The sequence below is a fragment of the Acipenser ruthenus genome, chromosome 26 (assembly GCF_902713425.1).
Source record: "Acipenser ruthenus chromosome 26, fAciRut3.2 maternal haplotype, whole genome shotgun sequence".
NCBI lineage: Eukaryota > Metazoa > Chordata > Actinopteri > Acipenseriformes > Acipenseridae > Acipenser > Acipenser ruthenus.
Window position 1 is genome coordinate 477834 of NC_081214.1, and position 23581 is coordinate 501414.

At 45.7% G+C, this 23581-nt stretch overlaps 1 protein-coding gene across 13 annotated transcripts in view; it reads left to right on the forward strand.

The window, feature by feature from the left end:
- Positions 1-23440, forward strand: part of LOC117429309 (acetyl-CoA carboxylase) — a 62337-nt gene extending 38897 nt beyond the window's left edge. For all 13 annotated transcript variants that reach the window (XM_059000931.1, XM_059000930.1, XM_059000932.1 and 10 more), the window contains 15 exons: positions 1183-1452; positions 1920-2017; positions 2400-2520; positions 2848-2958; positions 7300-7443; positions 7640-7760; positions 10918-11014; positions 12196-12292; positions 12753-12888; positions 15410-15587; positions 15976-16088; positions 18868-19022; positions 19510-19680; positions 21149-21285; positions 21520-23440. In XM_059000931.1, coding sequence (XP_058856914.1) covers positions 1183-1452; positions 1920-2017; positions 2400-2520; positions 2848-2958; positions 7300-7443; positions 7640-7760; positions 10918-11014; positions 12196-12292; positions 12753-12888; positions 15410-15587; positions 15976-16088; positions 18868-19022; positions 19510-19680; positions 21149-21285; positions 21520-21658 — 2088 coding nt within the window. In that variant the 3' untranslated portion in view covers positions 21659-23440. The remainder of the gene's footprint in view (positions 1-1182; positions 1453-1919; positions 2018-2399; positions 2521-2847; positions 2959-7299; positions 7444-7639; positions 7761-10917; positions 11015-12195; positions 12293-12752; positions 12889-15409; positions 15588-15975; positions 16089-18867; positions 19023-19509; positions 19681-21148; positions 21286-21519) is intronic.
- Positions 23441-23581: the final 141 nt, after the last annotated feature.

Below are 23581 nucleotides of genomic sequence, written 5' to 3' on the forward strand. Positions count from 1 at the left end.
GGAGGAGGCGGGGTTAATAAATGAACAGATACCGGTCCTGACAGCAAGGAGGTACATTATTTTGATAAATGGATATTTTAGCCAAGAGAGGAGTTTATTACTGGATGCTGTAAATAAATAAATGAATAAATAAATACATGGAGACTTGTGCTGTTTACTGTTCTTGTTTTCTGTTGGTAGAATTCAGCAGGTTATGCTGTTCAGATTTGAAATGAAACTAAGTTTGATTTTCTGATTTCCACTGGATAACGGCATGTGGAATCCAAGATAGAAGTAGAGTGTGTTGTATACAGTATATTATATCTATATTGTGTTTTATGGTCACTAGACACAGTATGGATTGAACACAGTTACTGTGTCTATGAAACACATTAATAATGCTGCCAGTGGGCCCTGGGTCTAATTATTTATTGTAATGCATTCACTATTGAGTGTGACCTTGAGTCTAGTAATGTAAAAATGAGCATGGCAATTTTTAATCGTCATTGTTGGTTCATTTGCATTAGCCCAGCAACTAAAGGTGAAGGTCTGCAGTTAATCCATGCAGTTTAATGGCTAAAGTATTTGGAGAACATTATTTAAATAGCAACTCATCTTGTGGTTTAGTGGGGACAGGACACTTGGCTCTCATTAATCGTGAACCAGGCAGGGCAGAGTAGATCCAGAGCTGCTCTACTGTTTGCTGGGTTTGTTTGGAAATGAATAGAAATTATTATCAAATTAAATTATATTAAAAAAAAAATTCTAACATAAAATAAACAGAATCCCTGAGTGTTAAATTAGATCTCTCCACAGGTGAGGGTCATTGGTGTGGATCAGGCTGATTTACCATAACGAGTGAAACGAGTGAAGAAACAGCTGCTTGGGTTTGTGTGGATCGCTGTTCTCCACAGAGCCTAAGAAAAGCAGCGATCCTCACAAACCCAAGCAGCTTTTTCTTCACTGGTTTCACCGGGAATGGTAAATCAGCCCAGTCAACACCAGCGAGCCTCACCTGATTTCTGTGGAGAGCTGGGATCTGAATAATCTCATACTGGGTTTGTGCAGCGCGAGCTGAGAGCTGTGAGTAAGAGCCCTTCATGTTCTTCAGAGTAACTTCCTGTGCTCCTCGCGCGGTGCCGAGGGTGGGGTGTGCCCTCCTGTTGCTGTGCAATGACTCCGCTCTGTGCTGCAATGTTCCAGATCGGCATGGTGGCCTGGAAGCTGACCCTGAAGACTCCGGAATACCCGACGGGGCGTGACATCATCGTGATCAGCAACGACATCACCCACAAGATCGGCTCGTTCGGGCCGCAGGAGGACTTCCTGTTCCAGCAGGCCTCGGAGCTGTCCAGGACCAGCGGGATCCCACGGATCTACATCGCGGCCAACAGCGGGGCGCGCATCGGCCTGGCCGAGGAGATCCGACACATGTTCCACGTGGCCTGGCAGGACCCCAGCGACCCCTACAAGGTGAGACAGAGCGGCTCTGAGCAGACACACACAGGGGACCAGTTTCACTGAGCAACAGCAAGAGGCCGCTTTGATGACAGGTGTCAACCCCTTTACCCAAAGTGTAACAACAGAGGCTTCAAGCAAAGCGTTGATGTTAAATAGAGGTAACATTGCAGCTCTGATCAGACAGCTAGGGGACCAGCCCATGGAGGTGTGTTAATAAACTGACAGTCTGCCCTAAACAGGAGCATTGTCAAAGTGCTGGAAGGCTTCCCCAACAACTTCACCAGAATGGGCTGGAATGAAGGGGGTTCTGCTTCACAGACCTTTATTAAGGTAAACTGTGCTAAATAGCACAGCAAAGTGCAGTATAGAATAGTACAGTACAAGCATAGTGAAAGTCTGGTAAAGCACAGGCAGGCTGAACTCCAAAATGACTGCAGCATCCTGTGGGACTCAGTCAGCATTGTGTTTGTGATTCGCAGGGATTCAAGTACCTGTACCTGACCCCTCAGGACTATAAGAAGGTGTCTGCCCTCAACTCTGTGCACTGCGAGCACGTGGAGGAGGGAGGAGAATCCAGGTAGGTAGCATAGACACGGTGTGTGTGCACACACTGACATGCACACACTGACAAGCACTGAGATACACACACACACACACACACACACACACACTGACGTGCACGCACACTGACCTGCACTGAGACACTGAGATACACACATATGAAGACACAGAAACACAATCTGAGACACACACACACAGAGACGCACACAGCGACACACACACACACACAGAGACGCATACAGGGACACACTCAGAGACGCACACAGACACACACACACACACAGACGCACACAGGGACACACACAGAGACGCACACAGCCCCCCAGGAAACAGAAAGCGCGTCTTTGTCTCTTCTGGTGCGCTCGCTTCAAGTCTACTCTGCGCTCTCCTCCCGCCAGGTACAAGATCACAGACATCATCGGTAAGGAGGAAGGGCTGGGGGTGGAGAACCTGCGGGGCTCAGGGATGATCGCGGGGGAGTCTTCGCTGGCCTACGAGGAGATCATCACCATGAACCTGGTGAGTCTGTGTGTGCCTGTCTCTCGCTAGTCAAGTGAACTGAATCTTCGGAGTGGGGTGCGGTTTAGATAAGGTGAATATTACTGACCCCCGTCCCATATGAGTGTAATCTAAACATTTCAATAATAAACGACACTAACTTTACCTTGCTAGTAGCCTAGCGTTAGTGCCTAAGATGATGACGCTGAATGAGAAACACTAAGCAGGCATCTCATCCACTCGGGGTTATACAGGGGTAGAGTAAAGCCCCCCTCAGCTACCCCTTTGCCCAGTAAGCAGTGCCAGTGCCAGCTAAACCCCGGATCCTCACACTGCCTCTGGTTATAGGTGACGTGCCGTGCCATTGGTATTGGAGCCTACCTGGTGAGACTGGGACAGCGAACCATACAGGTGGAGAACTCCCACATCATCCTGACTGGGGCCGGGGCTCTCAACAAGGTGAGTCTGAAACGGGGTTCGGGATTACAAATCTACACGATATCGAGGACCCTTCAATGTGGTGTTTGTGTCGGCACACTGCAGGCACTGACCCACAGCGATGCATCACGACACGATTCAGTTGTGTTTGCTCGTCCCTCGTTCCTCTCTCTAGTAAAATATTCTTCACCACAGCGCTGCCCTGCATCTCAGTTGATGCCAGAAAGAACCCAAGTCCTCTCATGGATTTGCACTGAGATGCAAGAGACTTCACATTGATTTCTGATATATTCTTTTACATGTTTGTGGTATTAAGTATAGAGAACAGGATGTATCCAGAGAACACACAGGAGGTATGCAGAGAACACTGCATGTGGACCTGTGCCCAAATACAGATGAGAAACAGCCACACCCACTTTTAATAATATTATCATGGGAGAAACAGAGTATTGAGGGTATTTATTGTTGAACAGTTCAGATTCATTCATATTCTAATGTGAAACAGTCCACTTACAAGGACAGCTCTTTAAAAAAAAAACCCTAAAAAATGGTGCACTTTAAAATGTATAAAGCAGCCTTGAAAAAAAAAAGCCCCTCTAGCTAAAGAGCCCTGATGTAGTGATATTTCTGTTTGTGCTGTGAATATAGACGTACGCAGTATTAACTCTTCAATCGGGCAGTCAGACTGTGCCGTCCTGTGCTGGGAATAGTGTGTTCCCAGAGCCAGGGTGTGTGTAGGAGGGTGTTATATATTAATAGAGGGGTAAGAACAAAATGAATGATATTGGTGTCTTTGTGTTGGTCTTGTCTTTCTTCTCTCACACTCCCCGTGTTCTATATTTTCACACTTCAGCGCTCCCCCCCCCCCTCACACACACACACACACACACACACACACACACACTCTCCATCTCCGCATTTCAGGTCATGTTGCAGCAGCTCCAGTGGAAATAATAGGATAGAAAGCGTGAGGTTGTTATTTGCATAGAAATAGCATGGCGCCCCAGGCAGCTTGGGAGAAGGACACAGAGATCATTTGTCTAAAATTTTAATGAAAACTTTTGCTGAGACAGAGATTTTTTTTTCCCTCTCAGCCCCCCCCTCCACTCTTCCCCCCCCCCCCCCCCCCCTTATTCCTTCTTCTTTCCCCGTCAGTGAATTAACGTGGCTCGATTTAAAATGAGATGACACATGGCAAATCGCTGCATGCCGGAACGCAATAACATGTAAATTTCAATTTGCTCGCTTTAATAGAAGCGGGCCGGCGCTGGAGCATTGCTGTGCTCGTGTTTTTGATTGTGAGCCAAGAAAAGAAAAAGGAACTGCAAATATTCTCCAGAATGCAAAACTGACAAGTTTGAACAAGAGGTTTCTGCCGTTCCAGTTACTGGGGGGGTTTAATGAGGAAATTCTAAGGCGTGTTCAGCATACTGCATTCCACCTCTGCACTGCCTTTTCCTGCTTGAAGTTTAACATGTTTGTCTTGATTAGAAAACTCAAATTGAGCGGATAGACCACTGAACAAAATATATACATGGATAGGCCAGTTAACAAAATACGTACATGACTTCTAGACCAGCAATAATGTACTGCACAGTAGGTGGGTGAGAGGTGTGTTTTTGAAGCATTTTGTCAGAGCAAATCCGTACGTCAAAGATTTCTTTGCAATTCTGAATGTAGAATTGTGACGGTGTACTCTGATAACTGTTAAAAGAAGTACAATTAAAACTAAAGTCTTAAGAGTAATCAGCGGCGGAAGCCTAATTAGAAAATTAGACAGAAAGTCGTTAGCAAAGACGGCGGTCTGCTTTTCCAGCCAAGTTTGTTCGTCGTGCTGCAGGGAAGGTGGAGAGTGGCTTTGCCTGGCTCCCCCCCAGCGTCCTGCCTAGAAACACTGTCCTGCAGTGAGCTCTCCTTGTGCTGTAACCTCTGACACTGCATTTCTAACAGAAGCGCAAAGGAGAGTGAACGCTGTCAGCTCTGTGATCGGGCAGGGTCTCTGGAGAGGTGCCAGGTCTATGCCACTTTAATCTCTGATCAGCTGGCTGCCCATTACTGCCAGTGCAGACTGATGCTATTCACGATTAACCTGCCGTGTGCCCTGAGAATCGGGGAACATTGAATTGAGCTGTTGTAAACAGCTTCCTGTGTGTTCACTTCAATATCTCGTTTTCGACGTCAGAGAATGTTTCCCGTATTTGTAAAGCAACGTTTTGTAGAAGCAGTGCATAGGCAGGAGAGCTGTCTGCTGTTCAAAGAAGCATTTAAATTATTAACACAAAGGATTCAGAGCCTCTCCAGGGCAATCAGAAGAATAAATATTGGGAACGGTGAGCAGGTGAGGGTTTTTTTTTTTTTTTTTGGAATGCTAATTAAAGAAGCAGGAAGAGCTGCTGGGAAGCGAGGTCCTGCCGGGGCTGCACGCTCACCCATGTCCCCTGGAATATCCGTCAAGGTGACCGCAGCACTGCCTGATCGGGCCCGGGTCAGCCTGACAGCTTTAGGAGCGCGCATGAGATTTGTAGCCAGAGCCAAAACCAATAAAGGTAATAAAAAAATAAATGATGTTTAAAAAGGTTCAAATAAAGGGTGTGCGAGCAACCTTTTAGCTTTTAGTGCAGCACGATCGCTTTTGCAATTTCAGCAGCTGCCGTGGGGGCTGGGGCTGGGGCGAAGCGGCGCTGCTCTGTCATGCACGGGAGGGAGGGTGGCTCAACGGGTTAATGCAGCAGCTTCTCCCCTCCGGAGCCCAGGACTTGAACCTGACTGAGCTTAGCAGAAACCTGAAATGAGTTTCACAGACTGGGTGCATTCCAGCAGCTGCAGCACAGTTTCTTTCCCCTTTCCAGTTCATGTTTAAGCATCTGAACCATGTCAGTAATACGATGCATGCCCATATAGATATAGTCTGCCTTAATGTTCAGAATATTTTTTGATCATATTCAAAGTCTTTTTCCATACACCCATACAGTTTGTACTTATGTCATCTTAAACGATAGGAGTAGTAAGGACTGGTGTAGTAGTTTATAAGTAACATCATTGGAGAGGGACTCTCAGGATGGGTTTTCTAGTTACAATCACTCCTAAATGAAAGTCTTCACTATCTGCCCCCCCTAGCTTGCTGTTAGCAGTCAGTAATGGCAAGGACTCCGGTAGTGCCAGGCACCAGATGTCACTCACTCTGACTCTCAGCGCTAGGGACTGGGCAGCTTGCTTGTCTGGTATGGGCGAGACTGAGTCTCTCAACAATCCTCCCATTGCTGCTGCCAAGCACAGCTCTGCCAATGACTAAGGGGCTCAGGGGCTCTGACAGCCAGGCTAACGCCGTCACGCACGCTGCACTGAAGGGCTGGGTGTCGTTAGATAGCCAGCGACTTGGTCTTGTATAATAAAAAAAACAGTCCCATAAAACTGGAACAGCTGTGAAATACCAGCCTCCTGACCAATGCATGTTGGACTAACTGTACAGCATGGGACGGCTACAAAGTAAGAAAAAAAAAAAAAGATGTATTGCACTTTGTGATGGTTATTGATCGAGCATGAGGAGCAGAGCAGGCCAGTGTATGATATTGACAGGCGTCTGTATTCATACTTCATATACTAGCACCGGGGCGGACCGCCCTCTTTCTGTCACTGGGGGTATCGATTTGCTGGGGGAATATCATGTCAAAGATCAGCAGCCGAGGGTATTAATATGCACTTGAGGTTACAGAACACCCCCGAGGGGTCATTCCCTTTGTACTCACTGCTGACCAGGGGGTGACCGATCGTTCTTTAATGCCCAATCGACAGTATTGACATTCCCTAGGAACAGGGCACACAGGGCCACAACTCATTCTTCTAGAACGCTTTGTATAACCAGCACCTGGGAAAGGACTGGAAATGTGTGTGTGTGTGTGTGCGCTATGATATGAAGTGTGTATGTCTGCTATGATATGAAATGTGTGTGTGCTATGATATGCAATGTGTGTGTGCTATGATATGCAATGTGTGTGTGCTATGATATGCACTGTGTGTGTGCTGTGATATGCAATGTGCGTGTGCTATGAAATGCAATGTGTGTGTGCTGTGATTTGCAATGCAATACGTGCAGTGCAATAACATTTATGTAGGGCCTAGCACTTAGCTGCTAAAAAACAATTGCAGGAATCCGTTGCAGGTAAGTTTTCAGCTGTGCCTTGTGAAATCTGTGGAAATGGGATCTAGCCTTTCCCCACTGCAGATCCTGTTGAAGTGCGGACTGACTAATATCTCCCGTTTGACTCACAAACAAGCCTGCTATGCGGAGAGCCCTGCCGGCCGCCCTGCCTGCCTCCAGTAGGTAATTGCTGGTAATGGCGGCGTGTGTCCTGTAACCTGCAGGTCCTGGGTCGGGAGGTCTACACATCGAACAATCAGCTGGGAGGCATTCAGATCATGCACAACAACGGAGTGACACACAGCACAGTGTGCGACGACTTTGAGGGGGTCTACACTCTCCTGCAGTGGCTCTCCTACATGCCCAAGGTAAGGGCTGCACATTGAAGTGGCTGCGGCTGCATCTTTGTATATCTTCCCACCAGGTGGTGCGACCTGCCATGTCAAATTTCATCATAATCAATGGTATGCAATGGCGACTTCAGCCTGAGAGTTTTGTTTTGAAGTGGTCCGCTGGTCCACGGCGTGGAGTTGATATTTTTTTTTTTCCCTCCTCTCGGTTCAGTGTAACTCCAGTCCAGTGCCCATCCTGAGCCCCAAGGACCCCATCGACAGACCGGTCGACTTCGTTCCCACCAAGGCCCCCTATGACCCTCGCTGGATGCTGTCCGGGCGCCCTCACCAAAGTAAGACATTGATAATGTGTGTCTGATTCACCTCCATCGCCTTTGTCCTGTCTCTGAACACACACAGGCATCCTTGTAGATGAATACCCCACTGCTGGCTGTGAGACACCCGGGCGCATTATCATCTTTCTTCTGCCTGCAGTCCAGCCACAAATTAAACAGGAGTGTTTTTTTATACATATATATATATTTTTTATATAGCATAATTTTTCAGGTCATTTTTATCCTCCTCCTCCTCTGTCTCGCAAATTGCTGCAACAGCAAGTTCTAAGTGGAGTGACTTCAGATTTTAATTTAGTGTATGCAGTTAAAAAAAAAATGTAGAGGATTCCCGGTGATAAGATGAAGCTGATATCCGGGAGGTTAAAGGTTAAAGTAATTCATTACGGAAGATAGCGCCATGATATTCTTCATCTTGACGCCCAACACGGGAGCAGAATGTAAACGATCAGCCGGGATGCCTGCTGAAGAGATAATACTGGAATTGATGGTCATATTTTACACTGGGTCATGCCAGTGCACATTAAAGAACATGGCAATTACAAGTCTGTGTCTTCCTTGGGAGACGACCACATTGGTCTAATTGAATCCTGACTTCTTCACAAACTGTGCTGTTGTGTTCTGCAAGTTTATACACTGTGCTCTTTTACCTTCATGTTTTACAAACAGTTACTATACTAGATTTACAGCGTTGTCCTGTAGCTTTGTAATCTGCAGCTACAAAAACAAATCTGGAGCACTTTTTAAATGTAGATGGATTCATGCATACTATACATGCATGCGCAGATGCAGTGCAAACCTGTTGGGCGGTACACCAGTCTGACTGTTTAGTCTCATTGTTGCACAGTGTTTGCTCTCTGTTTAGTCTCATTGTTGCACAGTGTTTGCTCTGTTTAGTCTCATTGTTGCACAGTGTTTGCTCTCTGTTCAGTCTCATTGTTGCACAGTGTTTGCTCTCTGTTTAGTCTCATTGTTGCACAGTGTTTGCTCTGTTTAGTCTCATTGTTGCAGTGTTTGCTCTCTGTTTAGTCTCATTGTTGCACAGTGTTTGCTCTCTGTTTAGTCTCATTGTTGCACAGTGTTTACTCTCTGTTTAGTCTCATTGTTGCACAGTGTTTGCTCTGTTTAGTCTCATTGTTGCACAGTGTTTGCTCTGTTTAGTCTCATTGTTGCACAGTGTTTGCTCTCTGTTTAGTCTCATTGTTGCACAGTGTTTGCTCTCTGTTTAGTCTCATTGTTGCACAGTGTTTGCTCTCTGTTTAGTCTCATTGTTGCACAGTGTTTGCTCTCTGTTTAGTCTCATTGTTGCACAGTGTTTGCTCTGTTTAGTCTCATTGTTGCACAGTGTTTGCTCTCTGTTTAGTCTCATTGTTGCACAGTGTTTGCTCTCTGTTTAGTCTCATTGTTGCACAGTGTTTGCTCTCTGTTTAGTCTCATTGTTGCACAGTGTTTGCTCTGTTTAGTCTCATTGTTGCAGTGTTTGCTCTCTGTTTAGTCTCATTGTTGCACAGTGTTTGCTCTCTGTTTAGTCTCATTGTTGCACAGTGTTTACTCTCTGTTTAGTCTCATTGTTGCACAGTGTTTGCTCTGTTTAGTCTCATTGTTGCACAGTGTTTGCTCTCTGTTTAGTCTCATTGTTGCACAGTGTTTGCTCTCTGTTTAGTCTCATTGTTGCACAGTGTTTGCTCTGTTTAGTCTCATTGTTGCACAGTGTTTGCTCTCTGTTTAGTCTCATTGTTGCACAGTGTTTGCTCTGTTTAGTCTCATTGTTGCACAGTGTTTGCTCTCTGTTTAGTCTCATTGTTGCACAGTGTTTGCTCTCTGTTTAGTCTCATTGTTGCACAGTGTTTGCTCTCTGTTTAGTCTCATTGTTGCACAGTGTTTGCTCTCTGTTTAGTCTCATTGTTGCACAGTGTTTGCTCTGTTTAGTCTCATTGTTGCAGTGTTTGCTCTCTGTTTAGTCTCATTGTTGCACAGTGTTTGCTCTCTGTTTAGTCTCATTGTTGCACAGTGTTTGCTCTGTTTAGTCTCATTGTTGCACAGTGTTTGCTCTCTGTTTAGTCTCATTGTTGCACAGTGTTTGCTCTCTGTTTAGTCTCATTGTTGCACAGTGTTTGCTCTCTGTTTAGTCTCATTGTTGCACAGTGTTTGCTCTCTGTTTAGTCTCATTGTTGCACAGTGTTTGCTCTCTGTTTAGTCTCATTGTTGCACAGTGTTTGCTCTCTGTTTAGTCTCATTGTTGCACAGTGTTTGCTCTCTGTTTAGTCTCATTGTTGCACAGTGTTTGCTCTGTTTAGTCTCATTGTTGCACAGTGTTTGCTCTCTGTTTAGTCTCATTGTTGCACAGTGTTTGCTCTCTGTTTAGTCTCATTGTTGCACAGTGTTTGCTCTCTGTTTAGTCTCATTGTTGCACAGTGTTTGCTCTGTTTAGTCTCATTGTTGCACAGTGTTTGCTCTGTTTAGTCTCATTGTTGCAGTGTTTGCTCTCTGTTTAGTCTCATTGTTGCACAGTGTTTACTCTCTGTTTAGTCTCATTGTTGCACAGTGTTTGCTCTCTGTTTAGTCTCATTGTTGCACAGTGTTTGCTCTCTGTTTAGTCTCATTGTTGCACAGTGTTTGCTCTCTGTTTAGTCTCATTGTTGCACAGTGTTTGCTCTCTGTTTAGTCTCATTGTTGCACAGTGTTTGCTCTCTGTTTAGTCTCATTGTTGCACAGTGTTTGCTCTCTGTTTAGTCTCATTGTTGCACAGTGTTTGCTCTCTGTTTAGTCTCATTGTTGCACAGTGTTTGCTCTGTTTAGTCTCATTGTTGCACAGTGTTTGCTCTGTTTAGTCTCATTGTTGCAGTGTTTGCTCTCTGTTTAGTCTCATTGTTGCACAGTGTTTACTCTCTGTTTAGTCTCATTGTTGCACAGTGTTTGCTCTCTGTTTAGTCTCATTGTTGCACAGTGTTTACTCTCTGTTTAGTCTCATTGTTGCACAGTGTTTGCTCTCTGTTTAGTCTCATTGTTGCACAGTGTTTGCTCTCTGTTTAGTCTCATTGTTGCACAGTGTTTGCTCTCTGTTTAGTCTCATTGTTGCACAGTGTTTGCTCTCTGTTTAGTCTCATTGTTGCACAGTATTTGCTCCTTGGGTTCACCGCAGGCTCAATATTTCCAGGTCAGAAAGGCCAGTGGCTCAGTGGCTTCTTTGACCACGGCTCATTCCTGGAGATCATGCAGCCGTGGGCACAGACCGTGGTTGTGGGCAGAGCCAGGTAAGTACCCTCTACAATTTTAGGATTGAGACATAATTTAGATATTTTATTATATAACATCATGTAATCAAATAAACTACAAAATGATATTGCAAAAGTCTACCGGAAGCCATAATAGTAGTGCAGTATTTCACGTCACATTTTTAATTGTTATCAGTTTTTTACGTTGCGTATATGGAAAACTACAAAGCGGTATGTAATTCAATATGTTAACGTAACGTTATTCAGCAGGTTTCATTCGACTTAATGAAGCACAATGAGTTCATTCTATAGGGGGATGCAAAGCTTTTCGCCAGAGCTGTATGTATTACAGTCACTTCATTTCAGGACAAGCAGCCTTCTCCTTGTTTTTCTTTGATGCTGTTTCTTTTTGAAGCCCCGTCTCTGTAGAGCTGTTCAATAATAGAGGCACATTGTGTTCAGAATCTCGGGGCAGTCTGTCCCTGTGTTGAATGTACTGTACTGTTCAAGACCAGTTACAAACCTTTATCTGCCCATTCCAATTCCTCGTTTCACTGTGAAACAAACCACCACAATTACCTGGCTGCTCTGAATAACAATGTAATATAATACAAATGAAGAAGAAGAATGCCTTAAAAAGCTTCAATGCTTCTTCGGTGCGCTGGAAATAGTGCTGAGCCAGACAAAGGTGCTGGAAGGGCTGAACGGGGGGTCGCTCATGGGGGACTGCAGATGCTTTTGTTGGGAATAATGCCTTTTCTTGTCAGCCGAGACGCTTGCTTGTGTCGACTGCAACAGAACACACGACTGGGCGCTGGGAACAAACAAGGCATTGTTGAGTGAAGCCTCGGCTAGATCAGTGGCTTTGTACACAGCTTTTTGTGGTACTGATGATGCAGCCTGTTTTATTAGATTTTCTTTATTATGAAATTTTAAAAACCCAGCACATTAATTAAAAAAAAGGTTAGCATTTAGTCTTGTTTAGCTGGTTACCAGTGACGGTGGCTGGCTTTGCCCAGATCATCAGCAGTTGGGTTAAACTCCTGTTTTAAAGGGACATACTGCCCCATTTTGAATTAGCAGATAGATGTGTGTCAGGTTTTGAATGTTGCTTTTTTAAATTTTTTATTGAGAATCAGGCATGGCATTGCTACGCCTCCAGTCTACAGTTCATGCAGAGAGTTGTAAGCGGAACGTAATTTGACTTGGTTGAATTGCAGGCTAGGTGGAATACCTACTGGAGTGGTTGCCGTGGAAACCAGATCGGTGGAATTATCAATCCCAGCAGACCCTGCAAACCTGGACTCTGAGGCGAAGGTATATGATTGTGTGATATTGACAGCTGCAGCACTGACTGTACACATACACAGGCTAGCTGTCTGGGATTAATTTATGGAAGCCGTGACAGTTTTACAATTTAAAACATTAAATTACCAGCAACCGAGAATAACTGAAACATTTGTAAAGCAGAAATAGTAATATTCAGAAATAAATACTGGACAGCACTCACACTATTTACATTAAACATGCTTGCAAGATGCATATCATTCCCCTTGCCTCCTTGCAGCTAGCTCAGATATTTACTTTCAGTGGACCGATTCTCTTTTGCTTGTCATTGTCTGCAGTGCCGTGGTGTTGGAATGCTTGCTGTTCAGATGAATAGGGTTGGAATCAGTGTTGTAGTTTTCTTTACAGGCTGAGCCCTGTAGAATCTCCAGGAGCCTGGTCAGAGTGCTCCCTCTCTCTCTCTCTCTCACACGTGTCTCGTTGCTCTCAGGTTATCCAGCAGGCGGGGCAGGTGTGGTTCCCAGACTCCGCCTTCAAGACCGCCCAGGCCATCAAGGACCTGAACCGGGAGGGGCTGCCACTCATGGTCTTTGCCAACTGGAGGGGCTTCTCCGGGGGCATGAAGGGTAGTGCTCCTTCTTTCTTACTTCTCCGTTCTTTCTTTCTTTCCTTCTTTTTTCTTTCTCTTCATTCTTTCTTTTTTCTTGTTATGCTTTCTTTTCTTTCTCTTCATTTTTGTTTTTTTATTTTTCTGTTCTTTCTTTCTTTCTTTCTTTCTTTTCATAATTTGCAGTTCTTTTATGACGTTCCCTGTCGTATTCAGCAATAGAACATCGGATCTCTGTCAGGATTTAGCCTGTTTTAGTTTTCTGTTGTACATTATCATTGAATGCAGTGCCCATGGTGTTGCATTGAGTATCCCTGTTCAAAGGACCAGAGTTTTAAATTACATATCTCCTATCAGCTTGACCTCCTGGGCATCATAAAAGAAAAATAATAAACGAAGGTCCTTAGCGGAAAAAAACCCTCCCGACACATTATTGACATGCTTGTTTTAAACTGGTACATCCCGGCTGCAGCTGATTTCATTATTTCCTTTTGAAACGTGTGTCTCGTTTTTCAACAGTGTGTCAGCTCGTAGTTTAATAGCTTTTTAAACAGAGACAGCTAGGTGTCATACACGCTGCTATTTAATTAATTGTCCTGCTCAGTTTTTGATAGTCATGGGCTGCTGGATACCTGGCTATTCCTGTCCCCGGTGCCTGTGTGAAAACACAAGAGAAAACAAACTATATAAACCAGCATACTGAAGCATGAGCCACGTCCAACACTGTGTGCAGTTTAACAGAGGACTCCAGCACTTAGGGATTAATGAAGTATATACTATATACTGTATATAATTTACTCACATGCTGAATGCGTCATGGCCATGATTGATATTTGACCTTGTGCCCGATCGACGTGCCGGAGACCACAGAGCCACTCAGCCCTTTCAGGACCCTCTTGCAAAAGAGTTGTATTGTCTCCTGCTGATATAACTTTCTCAGGACATTCTTTAGGGATTGAGTGTATCAGAATCCGAGGCCATATGGACACTGTTCTGAACGTCCTTTAGAAGTTAATACTGAGCCTCTGTGTGAAAGGCGAATCTTAGTGTTCTCAGAATATCCACAGGGTGTCGCTAGTCTCTGTATTCCTGTCTTGTGACCGGTATGTTGCAGTAAGGTGAGGTACGGTCATGGGAAGTGTGAAATTGGATTGGATGTTCTGCGGGCGCAGTATGGCTGGCACAGTGTCTGTCAGCTCAGGGGTGCTTGAGGAGAGAGGTGCAGGCAATCTGGCCTGCGGCTCGGCTCAGTGAGCAGCGCAGGGCTCCGGGCGGGGGTCGGGGTCAGTATTCCACTTGCTGATTGGAGGAGCCAGGGGGCAGGACTCAGCTGTGCTGTCTGCAGTGCTGGCAGGAGCACCGTGAGCACAGGCCACCGCGAGGAGCAGGTTTATTAAACTCTCACGCTGCAGCGTGATCTGGGGCCAAGTTTACACCGAAATGAACGATTCAGACAGCAGGGATTCCACAAAATCAAAACGGAATAATAAAAAATGCTAAATAATAAGGGTGCCTATAAAAAAACAAAACAAAGGTGATTTCAACTTTGCCCCTGAGCTGGAAGCAGTTGGGTCTCCCTGCCCCCGTGTCACTGCTGTGATACAAAGCAAACAAACAAGTAAGAGCAGACACACACAGCGGGAGCATGACCAAGGGGGAAAGCAGGAAGCACATCCAGTTGTTTTAACACCACTTTGATTATTCATAGAAAATGCAGAAGAGGAAAAAAGAAAACCTGAAACTAAACAATTCCAGCACCCGTCGGTGAACACCGAGCTGGGAGCCAATTGCAGCGGCGGCCAAACGACTTGGAAATTGTGTGTAATGAGTAGGAAAAGATTAGAGGTGTCTCTCGCTAGGCTGAAAATTGACATTAGTAAAAGAAAACTATTTCCTAGGCGACCTAGGAGGTCTAATTTAGGCAGTAAAAAAAAAAAAAAAAAAAAGGAAGGATGTCAAGTAAAGCACGCATGTTTCTCCTGCACATTAACAATCTTGCTGGAAGGTTATTCAGCATAATGCAAAATTTAATTAGAAGAGTCGGGGAATATTCCGACGGAACAGTCATTTTGGAGGTGGTTTATTTGAGCGAACCGCCAGTGACCCGCACCGCCAGGACGTGAAGCGTGAAATTCACTCGAAATTAACACCAGGGTCCCTGCCAGGGCACAAATCACTCGGCAGAATGCAAAGTGAATGCAATGAAATTACACAGTGTTTGTCTTGCTGGAGTAATACCTACCGCTGAGTGATAACCTACAGTAATGTGCACAAGCACAGAGGGGAACTGGTACAAGACGCTCTCTCCCCAGTACACTACAGCACAAGCATGTCAGGAACATACGTCCCCCATTGTCACGACTGTAAATTCAACATTAGAGCAATCACTGTGACCATCTCGCATATCAACACTATGTACACAACAATGAAGAACAGTGAATATTTGAATGGAAATTGCATTCGTGGTATTCAAGACCTAGCATATTAGGTGCTGTTAGTATCATGGTGAAGTATATTAAAATGAGCCCCCTCTCTCCCAGACATGTACGACCAGGTGCTGAAGTTTGGTGCCTACATCGTGGACGGTCTGCGGGAGTACAGGCAGCCAGTCCTGGTCTACATCCCCCCACAAGCAGAGCTCAGGGGGGGGTCCTGGGTGGTCATCGACCCCACCATCAACCCCCGGCACATGGAGATGTACGCCGACAGAGACAGCAGGTATGCATGCTAGGAGGGTGTGATGCAAGGTATACAGCACAGTGTCCCCTGATCAAAGACTACACGGTGAATCTGCACTGTTACATTGTGCTAGAACAGCGCGGGCTAAGAGCGCAAAAATGTTTACTTCCCAGTCATAAAAACACACCCAAAAAGCTAGAAGAAATAAACAACCCGAGCATTTAAATCTGACAGCTTGCGAGAAGTCCGAAGTTGCTTCGGATTTAATTTTAGAATTGTAAATTATGTTTTCTTTCCTTCAGACAAAAAAAAAAAAAAAATGCTAATGATGATTTGGAATGAAGAGCTTTAGGAGAATCAGGCCCTGTGTGTGTAGCCTGCTGTGCCACGGTACATGCTTCACCTTGCTCTTCCCTGTCTCTCTCAGGGGCGGAGTGCTGGAACCAGAGGGCACGGTAGAGATTAAATTCAGGAAGAAGGACCTGGTGAAGACAATGAGGAGGGTGGACCCAGTGTACAGCAAGCTGGCAGAGCGACTGGGTGAGTTTCTCAAGAGCAGCTTCCAGGTATACAAGATCACCATTCTACATACAGGACACCTCTGAGACCAGCACGGGCACTGCTGTGCACAGACTCTGCAGGAGGTAAAGGGTTAACTGCCTGACATGCAGTGCAAGCTGTCAATAACACATCACCAAGCAGTGCGGGGGGGGGCGGTGAAACGGAGAAACAAACAAACAAACACGGAGGGATCGGAATCGCCTGTGAAAAAACTGGTAATCCTTTTCTTTTTCCTTTATCTTTTCTTGTTGGTTCCATGCCCCTTTTTAATAATAATAATAATAATAATAATAATAATAATAATAATAATAATAATGATACATGTAATAGAAATAAGAGGAAGGAGTAGCGGCTGCAGCTCATGAGAAGACACAAAGGGTTGCATGATTTTGCCGTCTTCTCCCCCCCTCCCCCCTCTCTTTCCTCCCCCTCCCCTCCTCGCTTTCTTTCTGGCTAATTTAAAATTTGTCAAACCCGGGCGTCTTCTGGATCACTGCCCTTTGATATTTTGCGCACTCCATTTGCCACAAACAAGCCGCGGGGCCGAGGTTCCTGCTGACTCCAGCAGAAGCGGTGCAGGCTCCATTTATCTTGCACCGGGACTGAATGCTTACTCATTACAGAGCCACGCAGCGCCTTTAACCCCTCGCACACTGCCTTAACCCCTCGCACACTGCCTTAACCCCTCGCACGCTGCCTTAACCCCTTGCACGCTGCCTTTAACCCCTCGCACGCTGCCTTTAACCCCTCGCACGCTGCCTTTAACCCCTCGCACGCTGCCTTTAACCCCTCGCACGCTGGCAATGCAGATCGGGTGCCAGGTGGGGCACTTATTGTACCATGTTTACGTTATGATCTAAGTATTTATCAACCAGTAAAAAAGAACCCCTTACAGTCCAGGGTTTAATGCGTGTATGCGTGCGTGCGTGGGTCACGTCTGCATGCTGCTGTGCAGGCTGGTTTCACTGTGGGTCACGTCTGCATGCTGCTGTGCAGGCTGGTTTCACTGTGGGTCACGTCTGCATGCTGCTGTGCAGGCTGGTTTCACTGTGGGTCACGTCTGCATGCTGCTGTGCAGGCTGGTTTCACTGTGGGTCATGTCTGCATGCTGCTGTGTAGGCTGGTTTCACTGTGGGTCACGTCTGCATGCTGCTGTGCAGGCTGGTTTCACTGTGGGTCACGTCTGCATGCTGCTGTGCAGGCTGGTTTCACTGTGGGTCACGTCTGCATGCGGCTGGGTAGGCAGGTTTCACTGTGGGTCCTGTCTGCAGCACTGTTAGTGTTAACGCGCCTCTGGGCTTGCAGCTGCTTTAACCCTTTGCAGTACGTTCCCGGGGGAAATCTTGTCAATCTGAGAAACAGCACAGATCAATCAGCAGCTCATTATGTTTTTCATTGTCCTTCAATTGATTTTATTCGCGGCTGAAAATAGGCATCTGCTGACAGCGTGGCGCGGCGGCGGCCTGTGCCGGCACTGACGGGATTGGTTTTGACAGTGATCAATCTCGCCGGTGATGGGCAGGGAGGCCGGGGAGGATGGAGAGCGCTCCCTGAGATTTATTCACCGCTGAGGGCTCAGCAGGCTCATTTGTGGTCAATTGGAGCTGCTCTGAAAGGCAGCCGCAGCCAGGCTGACTGAATGTACCTCTTACATAACCCTTTGTCACTGCTGCACAATATCGCTGCCCCTTCCATTCTGTTCCATCAGCTTCCAGTGAGACGCTTTCATTTAAAGTATATGATACCCACCCTGCAAGGCACATTTATATTGCACTTTCAGAGCCAGGCTGTCTGTCACATGCAATATTTCTACTCCAGTCACCCTTTTTAAACCCCTGTGTATTGAGAACAGGCTGTGATGTGTGGTAGATAGCCAGTGCTGTGTGCTGTGTTACAGCACGCAGAACAGTTTAGATTGAGTTGTCTCAAAATGATTCTTTTGTTTGTTCTGAGCAGACACACACTCCTGTGCTGCTGTTTAGCTCGTTCCTCTGGCCACCCCGATACTGGCAACGTCTTCAACAATTTAATTGTTTCAGTCTTTATGAGATTGATCACAAGCTTAGCTTCACAAAAATCCCGAGCGATCAATGCTTTCTTAATCACTCCTCATCCCCCTCTGCTCCTTTTTTTTCTCTCTCCAAGAAACAAGTTCAGAAATCTTTACAGCGGCGTGGCTTTCAATTGAGCAGAAAACAGACACTGACATATTTGTTAATATCATCCTAATCGCTCTCCTGGCCCGCCCGCCTGGCTCGCTCGCCTCGATTCAGTAAGATAGGTGTCTCACTCTGCCCCCAGCCCGCCGCAGTGCAGTGTGTGTGGACACATATACAAACATAAACATGCTCCACGCTTCAAGATGTGTATTTGTGTCTTCTTTCCAGGCACGCCGCTGCGTGTGTGCGTTCTGTTCATGTGGAACCACATGCTCAAACTTCATGCAGTTCCCACTCTGCCCGGCGCGGGGTCTTAATATTTACAGATAACATCGTAGCTGTGGAATTCAAATGGAGCTGCACCGAGTGTTTGAAGGAGCAGCGCCCTGGAGCTCGAACACACCCCGAGACACACGACCCGCATCACATAACAGTTCTGCAGTGAGCTGGAATACAGTGGGCCCGATCGCAAAGCTTTTACTCAGGAGTTCTTCAGCACTGAAGTTTGGTGTATAATAATGCAGTGTATTGTAGTGTATTGTATTGTATTGCACTGTGTTGCTCAGTGTGCCCGGCTCTTCCCCCCTCTCGTGTCCCAGGCACTCCTGAGCTGAGCGTCGCCGAGCACAAGGAGCTGGAAGCCAAGCTGAAGGAGCGCGAGGAGTTCCTGCTGCCCATCTACCACCAGGTGGCAGTGCAGTTCGCCGACCTCCACGACACGCCGGGCCGCATGCAAGAGAAGGGCGTCATCACGGTGAGTGTCTAAGGCAGGGAGTCCCCCTCCACTCTACCAGCCTGCTCCACTGCACTGCACGTGTGAGACCCCCCACTCTACCAGCCTGCTCCACTGCGCATATATATATATATATATATATATATATATATATATATATATATATATATATATATATATATACACATACATATATACTGTAATCTAGGATGTGGGTTCAATCCAGCATTGGGTTTTTTTTTTCCACTGATGTAAATTCATTTAATAATATATTAACATTAACCCTCCACCGATTTCAGTAGGTAAATCCCACTTGTGTGATATTGGGGATTACCAAGCAGTGCTGCCGACGGCCTCCCACTGCTTCAGCACACGATGACCAGTGACTGCACTGCTGTACACGTATAGGAGTGATGGCCTCAGTATTGGCACCGGATACACACACTATCACAAGCATCAGAGCAGCAGGGGTCTCACTGCAGCCCCTCGGCGTGTCTGTGTGTTGCAGGACATCCTGGAGTGGCGGACGTCACGGCAGTTCTTCTACTGGCGGCTGCGGAGGCTGCTCCTGGAGGACACGGTGCACAAGAAGATCCAGAGCGCCAACGCGGAGCTGACCGACGGGCAGATCCAGGCCATGCTTCGCCGCTGGTTCGTGGAGGCCGAGGGCGCGGTCAAGGTACGAGAGGACCAGTCCCGTGATGAAAACATCTCATAATACATGTGTAGAGGAGTGGAATTTGCAGTCAGTCCGCGCTTGTCACGCATCTCTCTTTCTCACAGAACTGATTTAGTCCCTCATGCGTTGTTGCTCTGTATACAAACAGCCTTGCACGGGGTAGCATTAGTCATGTCATGCTAATAGCCCCTCAGACTGTACCCTCGGCTCTGTTGGCACAGGGGGGGGTTCCCTGCTTTTTGGCATCAGGAATCTGGGGCCGTGGGGGTTCTGATCTCTTGGGCAGAGATGCCACACTTGCAGTGTCCATTGGCTGCTGCTGGCACTCTAGTTCTATCTGTTTTCTCAGCCTAGTTTCATCACCGCAGACTGGCTTGTACTATATGTAGCCTATCCAGTGTGGATGTCAGCCAGAGCTACTTACTTCTCAGGGATTCTCAGTGGGGAGCAGAAATGAAGCAACGAAGGTACAAATAAACCTGCATGCAGAGATGAGAGTGAGTGTCCCTAACACTCAACGCTTTGCTTCAAATATGACACAAAAAAAGGGAAAAAATGCCCTGGAGTGATGCCAGCTTCCCAAGGTAGTGTATAAGTATCTTTAGAAGCCGGTGTCTTGTTAGCTAATACATTACACCAATCAAGGCAAGTTATCTTAAGCTACAATTAATCTGCACCCTGGCACACGCTGATAGGACCGCAACATGCTGTTTCTTAATTAAAAGCAAACGGATTAAAAATGATTAATAACGGTATTAAATATGCTCATGGACTACAAGCATGGGGAAGCTGGCTTTCTATGCAAGCTTAAAACGAAGAAGTCATTAACGTCCTCGCAATCTTCATAAGCCAGAGCTTTACTTTGTTTGGGATCAGAAGTTGCTTACTTCATGAATATGCATTTCAATATCAAGTTTTGTCAAAAAGGCATCAGTGCGGCGGGAGGTGGCTGGGAAACTTGTTGACTTTTGAGTTTTACATTTCCAGTCTCCGTTCTGATGGCTAAGATATGAACCTGCTCCCGGGTGAAGGGACTGTGCTGTACAGCATCGTGTCAGTGTGAAATCTGCATTTGATTTTATTACAATGGTTTTCTTAATCAAGTTCCATTACTGCTGGTGTCCAGCGACAGCTAACTCTTTCACTGCCACGTTCTTTTAATCTGTCGCTGTTTCCATTTCACTTCACGTTTATTAGAGATGCCGTTTCCCTTATCAGTCATCATAATTTTAACTTGTAGGAAAAATCATCACGTGGTTTAATTGTTTAAGCTTTTCGATATGAAGTAATCAGAGGTATATATACTTTAATTTAGACATTTGATTAAAATCATAAAAATCATAGATTAAGAGGCAGAAGATGATAATCATATTGCTAAACCAAATCCCAGTTCTGGCCCCGATTTTGTATTCTTGTATATTATATAGTATAGCCTTGTGTGTAAAGTTCCCCCCTCTCTTGGGTCCAGGCGTACCTCTGGGACAACAACGAGGATGTGGTGGAGTGGCTGGAGAAGCAGCTGGCTGAAGAGGAGGGAGCGCGCTCGGTCATCGACGAGAACATCAAGTACATCAGCAGAGACTACATCCTGAAGCAGATCCGCAGGTCAGGTTCCACCAGCGTTTTTATTTAGCCCCCTGTAATTGCACTGATACTAATCTTGAGAAGAGCCAGCCCCGCTCTCTGAATACAGCACCTCTGTAAAGTCGGTTATTTGCAGCGCACACAGATGTTTGTACATGATGGCTGGATGTGAAAGCCATGTTGCACACATGCATGTTGAATATGCACTGGCAGCTCGCAATGCTGAAACTATTCCTGTTCTTCTTTCTGCCCCAGCCTGGTCCAAGCCAATCCTGAAGTTGCCATGGACTCCATCGTCCACATGACTCAGCACATCTCCCCCACGCAGAGGACAGAGATCGTCCGCATTCTCTCCACCATGGACACGCCCATGGACACGCCCCCCTCCACATAGTCCCGCCTCCCAGCCTGGAGCGCTCCACTGTGCACTGGGCTGAAGACGAGACCGGCTCCCTGTGACATCCAGAGAGGGTTCAGAGAGAGGATCGAGGTGTATCATGCATAGGAGGTTGTGAAACCGCAGGCCATTGTGGCTCCAACACAGAGCGAGCGTCACGCGTTAAACTCTCTCTCATGTCGAGCCAACATGGCGCCTGCTTGATGTAGTTTCATAACCGTCTTTTACTTTATACAGGAAAGAGCGCACAAAGAGATGTGACCGTTCACTCACGAGATCATGGGTACAACTTCTTAATTATTTATCATTTTAAAAATCGGTCATATTTCATTAACAGACAAAAAGTCAGTTTAAAAATAAAATAAAAATATGTATATATGGTTTATGCAAAAGCATAATAACTAGCGATCATTTAAAAGGAGACCAATAGAGAACGATTAAAGTTCATCTAAGCAACATTTCTCTTCTTGATAGTGTACCAAACAGGTAACGGATACCTGAAAACGCTCTCCATCCCCCTGAATCAAAAAAACCCATGAACAGAAACTTGAGAGGGCGCTGAATCGATGCTTTCTGTCAGTGTACAGTGATACTAGTTAACTAACTAACTTGCTAAGGTACAGGGATTCTATATAAAGACATGGGGCACACTAAACCAGCCCTCTCTTTCTGTTGTAATCTGTGCTTGAATTGCTCATCAAACGCAGCAGGTGTGAACAGGAAGTGGATATCAAAGGAAAGACCGGAACGAGCTCCCGATCGCTCAAGAGGTTCCGATTCCAATGGGACGCTTTCATGGAGACCCGGGGTCAACGTAGGACACGCACACATGAAAGACAGCGCGAGGCGAGCCAGCGGCCGGCACTTTGATAAGACAATGAAAGACACTCGATGCCATCAAGGCTTAATACAGAGAATCCTGGAAATGGTAATGCGGGCGCCTTGAAAATACTCAACAAACCCCGCAGCGCGCTGCTTCCCAAGAAGAGAAATCACCGACAGGATTATTTCATGTGCTTGAGCCTTGTTTTAAAGGGCCAGAAGTAGAGGTTTTCTGGACTCGTCTTTTACAGTATAGGAGAAACACCTGCAAAGGTTATTAAACCTTGTCGTTGCAAATCAGCTCAATATGCAAACATGCATATGCAGTTTTTCAGGGGGATCTTTTCAGTTTTTGTTGATGTTTAACTATGTAATAGAAGACTCATCTAGTGTAGTGTCACTGTGCCATTGTTTTTATCCCCCATCCCTTTACCAATCATGTCTTTATCTCTGTCTGAAGTCACAACATTCCAAATAAGAAGTGATTTACACAGCGTGGCCGATTCTGGATTAAATGTAACAGTACACTAGAACATGCAGTCTTAATACTGACTTGATGCCCTGTTAGATATACGGGGAACACTAACATTAACTGAAATATATATACTAGCATTGAGATTGTATTCTGTCAAAAAAAAAAAAAAAAAAAACACAACAACCACCATCAAATAGCTGCATGTCACTGTATAGATTATTTTAATTTGACGCTTTTTAAAATTATTATAAAGAGATTGGTGTAGCTAATGCAGATTATACACAGTAACACACAAAGGTCAAATATGCTTCTTTTTTTACTTGTTAAAAAGTCCCGAATGAGTTTGTAAATTAAGTCGTGTTTGTTTGTTACTGTCTGCTTTCCGCTGTTCTCTCTGTGTAGAAACAGCTTGTTCAGAAGTTACTGTGGCAATTCAGTGACCTCATAATGTCCTGTTAATAAACATCAAGTACTGGAAAGAGGACTGCGTCTGTTTTTATTATTTAATACCTCTGCAAAAAAGTCAAAATAGAAAAAGAAAGTGTTCATACAGGTAAATATCTGTGAAGTCACACGGGACAAATTACAGCAAAACTTCTCCACCTCAAAACTTTGTGCACTAT